Here is a 14,396-nt window from a genome sequence, read left to right as displayed (position 1 = left end):
CCATACCCCAAGACTTTTTATAGCGCCCTTGGGGGCCGGAAGGGCTCCCATACTGGCCGGCCACATACATTTGGGCAGTGACGAGCACAAATTGCCAAGAAGCATTAGCTCCGTTTTCGACCCATTCAGTTTAAGCCGGGATTCCGCCATCCATGCCACGATGTTGGTGAGGCAAGCAGCGAACTTCTCCCCCTGACTTTCCGAAAGAGACAGGGAAACAATCAATTGAGTGTCGTCTGCATAGGTTGCCATAGTCACTCCAAAGGGTGCCACCACCTCCTCCAGCGGGGCCATATAGACGTTAAAAAGCGTAGGGCTCAACGAAGAGCCCTGCGGGACTCCACACTGGAGGGGAATAGGCGAAGATCTAAAATCGCCGTCGCAAACCTGATAAGAGCGACCACTCAGATATGACTGAAGCCACTGGAGGGCCCGTCCCCCTACTCCAATATTTCCCAGACGGTGGATCAGAATATTATAGTCCACCGTATCGAAAGCTGCGCTTAGATCCAGGAGTACCAGCGCAGCGGAACCTCCTGAATCTAAGATGCATCTGCCTTCTTCCACCATCGCTAGCAAGGTCGCGTCAGTTCCCTGGCCTGGGCGAAAGCCAGTCTGCGTCCGGCCTAATAGATTGTTGGCTTCCAGGAAGCCGGAGAGCTGGCGATTAACAAACTTCTCCGCGATCTTATTCAGGCCCGGCAGGAGTGAGATGGGGCGGTAATTTGCCAGATCAGTGGGGTCGAGGCCAGGCTTTTTTAAAAGGGCCTTGACAATGGCCTGCTTCCAGCTTGGTGGAACAATGCCATGGGTGAAGGAGGCATTCAGAAGATCAATTGCAGGACCAACAATCGGATGCACACATTGTTTGAGGATCCGGATAGGCATAGGATCCAGCGGGGAGCCACTCTTCAGAGCCGAAAGCTCCTCACGGAAGGCCTCCCTTGAAATGGGGGAGATTGTATCAAAACCCTTCACGCCTAAAACCCCCTTGGGGGCTGCTGTGCTCATATTACCTAAACTAGGGGGAAGGCTAGCTAGGATATTTTGTATTTTGGTGTCAAAAAACTGAACCAGCTCATTGCATCTATTGGGATTCTCCACCTGAGAGGGTGGGGGGATGGGAACCGTAATAAGCTCTTTGAAAATTTTATAGGCTTCACTTGAAGAATTGCCTGCCTTATTTATTCGCTCCTCAAAGTGGGCGGCCTTGGTGGAGATCCGTGCGGCTTTATATGATCTCATAGCTTCTCGATAGTTGTGTTTACTATTGGCGGCCCAGTCCTTCCGCCATTCCCGTTCAAGCCTTTTGCAGTTCTTTCTCAGCATCCCCAGCTCCGGGGTGTACCAAGATGACTTGTGGCTGTTAGTTTTGTTTGTACACTTTTTGACGGGCAGAACCGCATCTAACGCGTGGCATAGCCAGTCATGGAGAGCGATATCGGCCTCCAGAGGCCCATGGCCAGGTGGGGGAGTGGACTCGGCGAGGGTACGTAAGAGGCTGTCAGTAGGGAGTTGGGACCAAATTCTCTTGTAGATCGGGGGGGTCTTCTGAGGCCGGGAACAAGAAGAGTCCAGGCTGACATTGAGCTCCCCTACCACCAGGAAATGGTCCGACCAGGGCAAGGGAAGAGGAGGGCCTGTTTGGAGGTGCGCAATATTTGAAAACACACAATCCAACAGGTGGCCCTTCATGTGCGTAAATTCATATTGGCTGTTCTGAGTTCCGATCTAAGGTCATTTATACTCTTATCTTCCTGTAGGTCGAAATGGAGGTTAAGGTCCCCCAGAAGCATGAAGTAGGGAGAGGATGCCGCTAGGACAGGGACATGATCCAAAATGGAGCTGGCAAATTTTTTAATCGTCCCAGGGGGGCGATAGACCAATAATCCAGCTAAGGAAAAATTCGGAGAAAGCTGTATGTGAAAGTGACCGCTTTCTGCGTCCAAAATAGGACCTCGGACTACTCTGCAAGAAAACTTGTCCCTGTAGATGATGGCTAAACCGCCTCCTTTTCCTTGCGGTCTATGGAGGCAGTGAATCAAGAAGCCGGGAGGAAGAGAGTTGACTAAATCAAAATTTGAAAAGTCTGACGTCCAGGTTTCCGTGAGATATAAAATATCTAAACGTGTGTCTAGAATCAACTCGGAAATTTGAGTAGAATGCTTTGGTAAAGATCTACAGTTAAGTAGTCCTAATTTAGGAGGGTCCTTCACAAAGATTTTGTTACCACACTCCTGGATTCTACGGGGGGGACAGTACTCACAGGGTATGAAAAGAACATCAAGTCTAAGTCCATGTGAGCAATAGCGTGAGTCGGACGGCTTTAGCATGAATAAGTCTGCTATGGAGTATTTAATAAAGTTACCTGTAGAGACCGGCAAGGTCCCTGGCCCTAGGTCCGTTCTGGCCCGGACGGGCCCAGACGGGCTTGCCTCTGGCGTGCCTCCGGCGCGCCATCGGCGCGCCCGCTGCACGGACGGGGATTCGTCGCCATTTATGAAGCGCGAGGGGCAGGAAACGCCCTCGCACTAGAGCGCCAACCGAGCAACCGCCTCACCCAAGATGGCGGATGCGTCCGGTCGCGCTAGTTGGCAGTCAAACAAAAGCCCCAGAGTCCTCAAAGCGGCTCAAAGATGCCCCTTCGTCCCTCCAAACGTAAGTAACAGCAACACAATAAAAGAAATGCAATTTTTAAAAACAACCATCAAGTACTTAAAAAACGATCCCAATAATTTTAAAAGTAATTTTCAGCTTTCTTAAAGTGTTAACAATTCAGGCAAGACTCCCAGTGAGTGCAGGGGAGCAGCCAGTGTATAGCTTCAGGGCTGTTCCCTTCTCCAAATCCATTTCCCTTGGACTGTCCTTGTCATGGAGTACACACAGTTCGCCTTTTCTCTGTTCACTGCACCTCATTCCTGGGATGCAGTGAGCACCACACAAATGTTTGCTGTTTTGTCCTGTCAACATGACCTCTCTTGATGTTCCTGTTCTTTTAGCCTCCCCTATAAAGTGTCCTGTTAAAGGCATCCACTTCTGCTTGCTTCTCTCAAGGTAGTATAATTCTAGTCCATTGTTGCTCAGGGCATCCCCCTGCTGTCTAGTCCCTTGTTAACCCTGGGCGTAGTTCGCGTGGTAGCACTACGCGTAGCTACGCGATGTGCACTTCGCACTACGCGAGCTACGCGTAGCTATGCGAACTGCGTAGTGCACTGTGCAAAATGCTGTTCGCGATGCTTGCACAGTGCCGGATGCTTGTTCGCACTGTGCAAGCATCGCAAAAAACATCTTGCACAGTGCAAGCAGTCGTTTTCTGCCGCTCGAGTAGTTTTCTACTCGAGCGGCAGCTTTCTCAACGCGGACTGGTAGTTTCTCATCACGAGCGGTCGCGAGCATACGCGACCACTCGCAATGAGAAACCTCACCTCCCCGCGTTGAGAATCTCGCCGGGATGTTTATTTTCCACGCTCACGCTCGGCAACTTGATGTTGCTGATCGCGAATGAGGAAAAAGTCTCGCCGGGATGTCATTTTGCTTGCTCGCGGTCGCCAACTTGATGTTGAGGACCGCGAGCAAGCAAAAAATGACCGCGATGCTACGCTACGCGTGTTTGCACTGTGCTACGTGCAATTCGCGTAGTGCGAAGTAGCGCAAACTTCGCAAACTACGCAAGCGTAGCATAGTGCTTCGTCCAGGGTTACCTTGCATAAAGCATGCTGCTCCTGACATAATCCAACCTAAGCGCACCTCGCTCTGCGTATCTACGTCTACTAAAGACTCCTGTCATTACCTCTTTTAGAGCACTGCATTTCAAGGTAATCCCTTTTCTCAGAGCACCACTAATCTGGAATCTATTCTGCTCTACGCATCCACCTGCTTTCCTCCTCCCTTTTTAGGCAACTCACACATGACCTTTGCCCTTTCCAGGACACTTCACGTTCTTAGCCTGTACCGTGCTCAATGCACACTGCTCTTTGTCAAGAACGCCCTTGTTTCCCTCCTTAGCACTCCCTAGTTAAGATTAGGCCCAGGTGAAATTTAAATTATGGCAGTATAATCTTGTGTAATTTTCAGAATTTGGGTTATGCAAAATGGCAGAGTCAGGTAAAAAAAAAAGCTATCCCAAAAGCACCGGAACAGGAGTAACAAACAGAATGTGAGCAGCTGTTATTTGCGTCATATGCGATTTTGTCGTTCATGCGTGCAAAATTGCCATGAGGATGCATTTCGCACAAAGAATAGTGCAACATGCCAAGAAGGCATTTCAGGCAATTTTGCATAATCGTTTGCATAAATTTCCCACAGGCCCAGTCTAGATCTGTGCATCTCACTTCTAATTTTCACATAGCAGGTACACATATTTTCTACACTCATCTCGGTTCAACTGTACCTAACATCTGTCCTCTCGCCCACAGGATCCTGGGCATGTTCACGTCCCAGCAATGGAAACATCTCAGCAACGATGTCTTGAAGACCCAGCAAGAAAAGCGGCACAGCTGGTACAAGGCGAGTGGCACCATCAAGAAGTTCAGAGCTGGCCTCAACCTCTTCTCTCCAATCCCAAAGTGAGATTTTCCTCTTAGCTCTTTTCCCCTCTACTTAACCATCTCCACATCACAAAGCAAGTACTCCTCCTTAACTCCATCTCTTTTTTTTATTTTGATGGAAGGACTCCTTGTTAGCAATTTGCTTTACTCTAGCTGCCTTTCTCCTCATTGCAAATCAAGGACTTTTTCTACACTCTGTTTCTTTCAGTCTGTGTCTGCATGTCACTGTTTCTGAAGTGATGGCTGTCCCTCAGCTGCTCTGTTTCTCTTTCTATCCTACTCCCAACCCTCAACTCATCCTCTGTCTCTGCCCATCCTGATGCAAGAGCTGTCTCTCATCAGTATCTCATGTGTTGCTTGCATTGCAAAGTGATAACTTTCACCCATATGCCACTTTTGTTCTCAGCTTTAACCGGAGAACCTTCCCTCAGTTCTATACTCTGTTACACAATGACAACTCTTCATCAGCGCTAGTTTTTAATTCCTCGTTCCAAAAGGACCTGACCTGTCTCTTCATTCTCCTCAATAACGCAAGTCCTGACCAGCAGACAGGTCTTTGTCCTTCTTTATTTTTCTTGTCGTAGTTTCCTTAAGAATTGAAAATGGATCATAGGAGATTAAATGTTCCAAGAGCTGAAAGGCAGAGAAGCGAGAGAAAAAAGGGAAGAAACCAACACATCGGGTATGGAAGAATAGACAGTGGTGGACCAGAAAGACAAGCATTGGTTAAGGTCCCCAGAGATTTCCATATTACATAGGCGATTGTTCATTTCCATTGTATTTTGCAAATTAAGGCTTATTGAAAAAACACAGTTTCCAATCCGTGCTTCATCACTCCTGCAATGGCTCCCAATATACTCAGTTCTTCTGGGTTAATTTAGATTTGAACAGTACAATCATGCACACAATCACTCCGGTGCAAATAGCATTTGCGTTGGGTGATCTTGGTGTTTTTGCTCTTGATCTACAGATTGGGATAACAACGAGGAATAACATGCACAAATGGTGTGTAATTTGCATGATGCATGCAATAGTTTCTCTAGTCTCATGAACCTGATGGTACTTGCCCAAGAAAACACACTCATCTGCACTACTGCTACAATAGTTGCTAATCTTGCTGAACAGCAGTACTTATAATTAGGCAGAGCTGACCAAGTCTGGGGGGTTCTCATAATAGTTGTCAAAAGAGGACACCAACTGAGTTTTTCCCACTTTCTTTTAAAAGAGCATACTATGTATGGAAACTTGAAAAAATAATAGAAATTGTTACAAACCTAAAATAACCTACTGTAATATTTAATAATGATGACCAAACTTAGCCCATCTAACAATAGAATGTCCTCTTTTCTTTCCCTATACTGAAGTGAGATCTTTCCCTGGACACCAGGTCCACTTTCTCACAATTCCAAAGTGAGGACTGTCTCCCACGCCTCTCTCTCTCTCTTTGTCTCTCACTATCTCTCTCTCTCTCTCTCTCTCTCTCTCTCTCTCTCTCTCTCTTTCTCTCTCTCTCTCTCTCTCTCACTCTCTCTCTCTCTATCTGTCTTGCTTTAAAGGCTCTCCCAAAGTGACACATTTTTCTGATCCCTATTCCTCTCTTCTCTCTGTGCCAGAGTATATTGTGATTTTTCCTGTATCTGCCTGCATTGTCCAAATGAGAGCTCTTCCTCAACTGTCTCTCCGCTTCATTTAAGAACTCACTCTACTACTACCTCTGACAGTCTTCAGGTTCTGTCTGTCTCTTCTCAAATCTCACAGTGAGGGACTGCTTCCGGCTTTTTTCTTTCTTTTTCATCAGCTACATATGATATTTCCATTCATTCCCAACTTGAAGGCCCTTCTAATATCTCTTTCTCTCAGATGTATGTGGCGGTTGCACCCCTTTCATTAGAATCACCCTTCAGTTTCTGTGAAGACTCACCTAACTGTTGTCTGCTTGTCTGCTCCCCTTGTTTAGGTCCCCCAGTTTCCCTGTCATACAGGACTCCATGCTGAAGAGCAAACTAAGTGTACCAGACCTGCGGGGGAATCGTTTGATGAACCGGTCCGTTTCCTGCACTATGAAGAACCCAAAAGTGGAGATCTTTGGCTATCCACAGAGTACTCAGCCTCCTCCTGCCCCTAGGACACAGGTACCAGTACCACTATTAAGCTTGATGCTTCACATTACTGCAAAATCCCATCCACGCCCATCAGCATTTCGTGCACTGTGCTACGAAGCAAGCATTTTCTCCACTTCCTTGGTCATGCATCCTGATCCTGATCTTCACTCCCATGTTCATACTCTATGGCGATATTATTGCAAATGGTAGCCCTTACTTCATTTTAACTACTGGTACATTACAGAAAACACTGCCTGTGCTCTTTGATCCTGACCTGTAGTTCTATCTTTGTTGGGACATGGCACAACTGTTCTGCTCACACATCGCATAAAATGTGGCCAGTTGAGGAGCAATACAAATCACTGGGGCCCCTCCTAAAAGGGATTCAGGAGCTAGCTAAACTTAGCTAGACTGAATGAAAGGAAATGGCAGAGACTCTATGCTCTGGACACTGAATCACCTGTATCACCTTAGATGCAATTAACAATTGCTGCATGCGAGCGGTAAAATGCAGTATTTCTTTGAGAGAATAAGCAGCGTCCCCAATTTGGAAAAGGATCCGTTCCACATCATTGCAGCTCTACAGTGCACAGGGATTGTTAATTATTCCATTTACTATCAGTTTTATGAGGACATCTCATGCTACTTTGTAGAAACTAATGTCAAAAATGTGGGTAGACATCATGCATGAAAATAACACCAATTTCGCAAGATGTCCATTTCTGAGCCTGTAGCTGAAATCCAGCGTAGCTCACTAATTATGAATGATCTGGCTTTGGGCTCTCCCATTGATCCCTAAAAGTTCTATGAAGCCGCTGAGTCTTTTACAGATCCTGGAATTACTCTGGTTACTGAATATCTCCTTGAAAACATGGATTGTTCCCAAACCCTGAAAGACTGGTTTGGTAAAGGCTTCTATAAAGAACCCGTCATAAAAAACAAAAAATCTACAGTCAATAACTACAGTCATATCTATATCTTTATAGCCTTATTTTGGCAGATTACTAGAGCAGCTTTTTATGGCCAAGCTGCTGGTGATAGCAGATAAAAAAAACTAATTGATTTCCTATAAATTGAAATTTAGGCCTAGAAACAGCAACGAGCTGTTGATGTTATTGGTTTTGGATGCCTTACAGAGTCTGGTTGATCGCTGCTGACTGCCATTGACATCATCAACGATGCCAATCTCACAAACAGACTGGTTGAGGCTGGTCTTGCCAGCACAGTCCCAGACTGGCTGAAATACCGTCTAGCCATTAGATTTCATGCAGTTACTGTCCCTCCTTTCACCCATCAGCTTACAGTGATTAGCAGGGGTTGAAAATTTAGTCAAAAACGTTCTAAAGCTCAATCTCACAAAAACATAGTTTCTTCTCATGTGGGTGCTTCCTTTATGGAGAAGGTGGTTTATACAATGTTGTGTCTGGTTCAAAGATGGACCACAGGTGACTCCGAACAGCAGATGGGAATCCCACTCTCTCCTGAGTATGGGGTCCATCAACACCATGGGTTCTGGTGAAAGAAGGAAGACAGTTTGTCACAAAGATATCATTTACTGGTTCAGGTTAGGTAGAAACAATTTATAGAAATGGGGTCCATCCTGTAATAGTAGTGAAAGGTGCTGTAACTAGTCTTGTATTACCTGCAGACAGACAGAGAACTGGACAAGGAATTTGCAATGTTGAAACGAATTCATATGGGACAAAAGCAGCTTGGCAGATGCTGCCAGTGAGGGGGTCAAGAAGGAAGGCATTTCTTCTGAAGCACAGGCTCAGTAAATAGCCTACAGAAGGAGAGAAAACAACCAACAAAGAAAGCTGCAGGAATGCAAGATAGTGTAAGGACACTAGCTGGGTGCAAACGGAGTATAGCGATAGTAACCTACCAACCGTTGTTGTCATTCAAGGGTATTTAGGCGGCATGGCTTCTTATCTCGACTATTCTCCTGCACTGGAAATTGTTCTGTGCCTTCAGTGTCTCTCTACACTACCCCGGAAGTGCCTTAGTTGGAGTCCCACCTGACCTCCCAATACCTTTGCCCAATACCATTTTCTAGTGTGCCAGTCTCCCTTTGCCCGTAGCCGCGATTGCTAGCTCTGGTTTGGGGGAATCCTGTTTGGCTGCAGTATTTTTTGTTTTTCTTTTTTTAATTAAGATTTTATGAAACAAGTAAATCAAAAATACAGAGCTTGTAAGTGCATATTTAATACAATTGCCATGTCCAATACATACTCACGCACATCCACAAATTACAAAGTCGAAAATATAGAGCAAAAGGTGAAAAGAAAAAGTATAAAGCACAAAGAATAAGGGGAAGAATAACAATGAGGGTTCAAAGACCCTAACAAAAGAGAGTAAGCAGTACAGCATTGTAAACGCATGTGATGGCAAATAAATAATTATGGCTAGCAACACTTTGTCAGTAGGAAAGATTACAAAGGTAGAGTATCAGACTTGACAGCAACGCACACAACTCTGCACCGTTCTCGCGATATCGTGTGATATACCCCTAAAGCTCAACTGCACAAATGTCAATAGGCACCCGAGACCGAATCCAATCCTGGAAGGGACCCCAAATATCGTGGGGCCTGGATGCCGCCGGCATCAACTCCCAGAACATATTGAGCTGCTCCTGGCAGTGTGTCACATCAGCAATCCAGGCCTTTGTCTGTGTAACTCCCGCCCTCCCCAGGACATGGCTACCCGTCTCGTCGCCAGCAAAAGCAACATTGCCAGTAGGCGTCGAGATGCCCAACAGGGGTGAAGGCTCCAACCTAAGTTCTAATATCTCGTTTATGGAGGCGAAAATCTCCACCCAATATTGTGCTATCCTAGGACAATGCCAAGCCATGTGTAAAAAGGGGGCTTGTGGTGCATTACATCTCCAACATTTAGCATCTTCCCGAGGCCCATGCGTAGAAGCTGCGCGGGTGTTCTATAGTATCTATGCAGGAATTTAAAGTGAATTAAACAGAGCTTGTAATTTGGGGAAAGCATTTCTAACTGCCCACAGCAGAACTTCCATTGCTCGTCAGTCGGTGGCATAAGTAATTACTCATTCCAACCCTCAACAGACTTGTGCATGGCAATAGGAAATGCCTCTTGCATAGCATTGTGTAATCGTGTGATTAATCTGTGCTGGGAAGTGTTCCTCAGTGTCCCCTCTGATGCGGTTAATGTAGGCGGAGTGGCAGGGAAGGAACTATGCATCTTCCAGCAGGTGGCTCGAATCCTATAATGTACGAGCAGGTTGGAAAAGTATGAGGCGACCGCTCCCAACCTGTCTGGGGGGCATACAATTATCCCCAGGGTATAAATCAGCAAAAGTCCTCCACCCTAGCTTTTCAGCTCTCAAGACCTCTCCGCGACCCGCCAGCTCCGGAATATGGGGATTATATGCTAGGGGGGCTGAGATAGCAAATAACAGGTCGTGTCAAGCCCTCACGCGTAAATTATCCCAGGCCCATCTAGGCGTTTCGGTGGTATCTATTTCGTTTCGTGGTCTTTTAAATTTGGAAAAAACTGCTACATCTAATGGTACCGGCGCGGACCTGGCTGCCGTCTTGGATGTTGATCTAGTCTTATAGATGTTTTCTGACAAATACAGGACTGGATGTTCTCCGGCAGTGTATATTCTGGGTACTTTTTAAAAGCCTAACTTTTCTTTGGAAACACACTCTCTACTTGTTTGTGATTAACGTATAATCTAATCACGACTGACCATCTTCGATTACATTCATTTTGCTTTCTCCACAAAACGTTTACATTGTAGTTGGTCCACAGCAAAGCTTCTAGGCGGGTTCTGTGCCTATATAGGAAGGACCATATCATCCTTTGCCTTGAAACCCATACTGGCTTCCCATCTGGAGAGGAATATTTGTCAAGACCTTAACCATTGTCCATCGACCAATGGGCCAACATTCTGAACTCCTAATTTCAAGTACCATATTCCAGGATGAAACTCTGCTCCTAGTCCAAACCAATTCCTAATTCTTTTGGTAAAAGGTAAAAATAATTAGTTTTTTAGCAACTCCATGCATTTTATAACTTCTTAGCACTTTTTTAGCAGCATACCATTAGGCAATCATTGGTTTATGCGAACTTCAAGGCCTAAGGCACAAAAGGGAAATAAACAATCTATTACATAACTACTATCCAATATTAATGACACCTATTATTATATTTATGCAGTCATTCATATTTCTTGTGATACTGTTATATTCACATCATCAAGTTGTGAGTTCACGTGTAACTGTCCCTTCATGCCCAATCCACACTGACATTCTAAATGAATTTACATTTTTCATAAGACCTGTTAATTGTTTTGTTTCTTGTGGCAATAATCAAGTTGACTAACTTTTGTTGTTGCTTTACACAAATCCCTTTTCAGTTAGCGAACCCCCTACCAAATAAATGCAATTTTTCAGGGATTTAAAGAACAGAGAGGGTACACAAAAATCTTGTCAATGCATTATTGGTTTGGTTTGTGGGCCAGAATACAAGCTTAGGGACTTAGGAACAGATGTATGAAGCAGTTTTGCGATCTCAGAAGTTCCAAATTGCAGAGTTGGGCCATTTGCTGCTGCAAAAAGGCTTTTTGTCATGTATGATACCAAAATTGGGATTCTGTATCATGTTGCTGACCCGTGATTTGAGTTTGTGACCAAATACCAATTCTGGATGTAGGAGGGCCATGTTTAGGGCGTCCCTACCAAATACCTAATCGGAATGGGAATATGGTTGCGAACATGAATATTTTACAGACTACAAACTTGTAGTGGTAACCACTTCGCGAACGGGAAATGATCCCTAAGAGACACCTTACCCTATGTGAATGTTGACAAAAACAGTTTTTAAGAGTAGGCAGTGGTATAAATGTTAATTAAACTTTTCATTTTTTTAAACGCTTCTTGTTTTCCTTTAAGGAAAATGGGCTAAATTTAAAAAAGAAACTGTTTTATTTAAAAGCAGTCACAGACATGGTGGTCTGATGACCTCAGCAGGCCACCATCCCTTTGATGACTGCGATTCATAGTGGGTCGAAATTTTCAACCTACTTGGAATCGGAATTTTGAAAACCGACCAATTCGTACAGAGTTTAGTTAATAAAATAGCACACTGGTTGCAAAATATTACGTCCTGTATTTTGTATCCAGTGCTTTGTACATCTGGCCCTAGATTGGGTCAGAGAGTGTCTCTGCCTGGTGACAACTGAATTTCATTCAAATATCATATTGGTGCTTAATGTCTACGGGGGATTTACTGCAGCTTATAATTTCACAAGTTGTCTCAGTGGAAAAAGGGCCTTTCTAATGTCGTAGATATATTCAGTAACTTAGACCTCCAGCAATTGAGGAAGATTTCATGTGGGTGACTGTAAGGCTAGAATATCAAATCAGCGTAGGTTAACTAATCGTACACTCTTTTCAGACATGGCAGCATGTGAAGCCTTGGCCAATTGGTGCTATAAAACATACACCTTAACACCATTTAATTTAAAAGGCAGAAATTGAATGGGGCATATTTATTTTTATTTTATTTATATTGATGTGTACAGTGCTGGTTTGTCCTCTTTTGCCCTCTTTGCAGTACCAAGACCACCAATGATGCATATTTACAGGCTAAGAGACTTCAGAGTGCTCAGTGATTAAATGTTCATCCTAGTGTGGAAATAACTGGGACGGGTGCGGTCCAGCCACTCTTGACGGCTCGGTTCTCACTTTTTTTACCCAATAGATGATCTACCGATGTAGATGGTGGAAGTGGGTCTTGGGAGGGATCAGACTGATGAAAAAAAATTGACACCCCTGAAAGTAAGACTTGTTGAGCAATAGAATTGCTAATGAAGACTTTATTCTGAGATATGATGTAGAGTCTGGCCACACCCTTTTCCCTGCCCAAACTGGTTTTCATGACCTTCTCTACCATTTATTACACATTCCTAATGCTCCCTTTTGTAAAAATTGCATTCTGGCTCATTGATTACACTTCTAACTGCCCGGGTGCGGAGAGTACTGCCCGGGTGCGGAGAGTACGGCACAGGTGTAGAGATTCTGGCCCGACAGCGGACGTAAAGATACAACTCGTAAATGATCTCTGTGAATACCAAAAGTCGTAAAGTTAGATTTTTCTCTCAGATTACCTTTGTGAATCACCCCTAAGTCTTTTACTCTGATTAGTGGCCCTGATCATATAAAAACAAAGGCTCATGCCTTAGACAGGTTTTCAGTTGTTAAAGATGAAAATGTTAATTATTTAGGAATCCTCTTTTATTTGGCACTTAAGTTGTTGAGGAGGTTGTTAATTTTGTTACTAAATCGTGTCACAAGCCTCCCAAGGACCTGCTACTTTTTTATAAGGCTAAATGTATTCCGGAGAGGGTTTATGGAGCGGGAGTATGGGGTTAGTCCAACCCAGAATTATTTCAAAAGTAGCGGGAGTATGGGGTTAGTCCAACCCAGAATTATTTCAAATGGTTTGCCACAGAGACTCCTTTTCCCAAGCACTTCAACATACATCTGCCATGCTGAGGTTGGGATGAATTGTATAGAGGACACCATAAGCCTGGCTTCCTGATGTTATGGCTTAACATCTGGCAAACTACCAGAATTTGGCTTTTCGAGATCGATTTTAAAAGACTGTTCGGTCCTGGATGACATGATTAGAGTACCCTGGCTTGCCTATGTTTAAGACACCTTTACGAAAATGGAAATCCCAGAGCTTTTCTCTAACCTGGAGCTTCGGGAGGGTTTTGATGAAACCCAACTCAGATCTCTTTTTCAATATGACCGTTTCAACAAACATCTTGTTAGTGTCCATCGATTGCAATCTGTAGTAAGTAACTTTTTTTTAGTCCCTGCATACAATTTGGAATTTTATGTAGCATTTACCAAAATTCGCACTACAGATCAAATCTGACTCATTTGCATCTTGGCACTTTACATTTTTCAGTAGCATTCTCCTAACAAGGACTGTGGTTTCCATCTCTTCCAATTTATCCCTGTGACAATCAGTTTCATCAAAGCAACGCTCACTTTATGCTATTTTGCACAAAGTATGTATCATGGCAATCACACAGTTTGTAGCGCTGTGATTGGTTTCATTAGATTTACTTTAAAGTGAGAAAAAGGTATGGCGTTTCTAGATAAGAACTGGTAGTCACAGGACTTTTAATGTATAAGAACATAGTTTTAAGTTGTATTGTTGCAAGGATTTTGACTTTTAGAGAATGTTTTTAAGATGTTATGCTTCTTTGTTGACCATTGAGAGTGAATTCTAAATGTTGCAAATAGGCATTTTCTTACTGATAGTTATCGAATTTTTAATGTTTTGTACTATGTGATGAACTGTTATACTATGGTGTGCTGAACTTTCATGGCCATTTTGCCGAATAAAGTTGAATTGTCTGACTGACTGACCTGAAAGCACACCGTACATTGTCACTCATATAGTTAAAGCAGAAGTTTAGTACCCCGTGATATTTTCGAGACATCACACAGCTATCCAGATATCCTTCAGATCCTGTTATGCAGCAGACCCTGCCACATGGGCAGTTCAAACAGATCCATGTGTTGTCATCTAAAGCATCTTCCCAGCACTACTACATCGACTGAAACAACTCTCATGCATATCACATTGATCTTGTCTCACTAAAACTTCGACTGTTCTTGCTTAGTGACGCTCCACATGCAGTTCTTCCAGTGAACCTCAACCTGAACTCCAAGTAGTATAATGAGGCATTGTGGAT

General features: G+C 44.1%; 1 protein-coding gene across 4 annotated transcripts in view; it reads left to right on the top strand.

Moving 5' to 3' along the window:
• PARP6 (poly(ADP-ribose) polymerase family member 6) overlaps positions 1-14,396 on the top strand; it is a 289,649-nt gene that overhangs the window by 127,019 nt on the left and 148,234 nt on the right. For all 4 annotated transcript variants that reach the window (XM_085643949.1, XM_085643947.1, XM_085643948.1 and 1 more), the window contains exons 8-9: positions 4,416-4,565; positions 6,505-6,679. In XM_085643949.1, the coding sequence (XP_085500075.1) occupies positions 4,416-4,565; positions 6,505-6,679 (325 nt within the window). The remainder of the gene's footprint in view (positions 1-4,415; positions 4,566-6,504; positions 6,680-14,396) is intronic.

Source organism: Triturus cristatus, chromosome 3_1 (assembly GCF_964204655.1).
Source record: "Triturus cristatus chromosome 3_1, aTriCri1.1, whole genome shotgun sequence".
Taxonomy (NCBI): domain Eukaryota; kingdom Metazoa; phylum Chordata; class Amphibia; order Caudata; family Salamandridae; genus Triturus; species Triturus cristatus.
The sequence above is the reverse complement of the archived record's forward strand: the minus strand, read 5'-3'. Positions and strand labels throughout refer to the sequence as shown.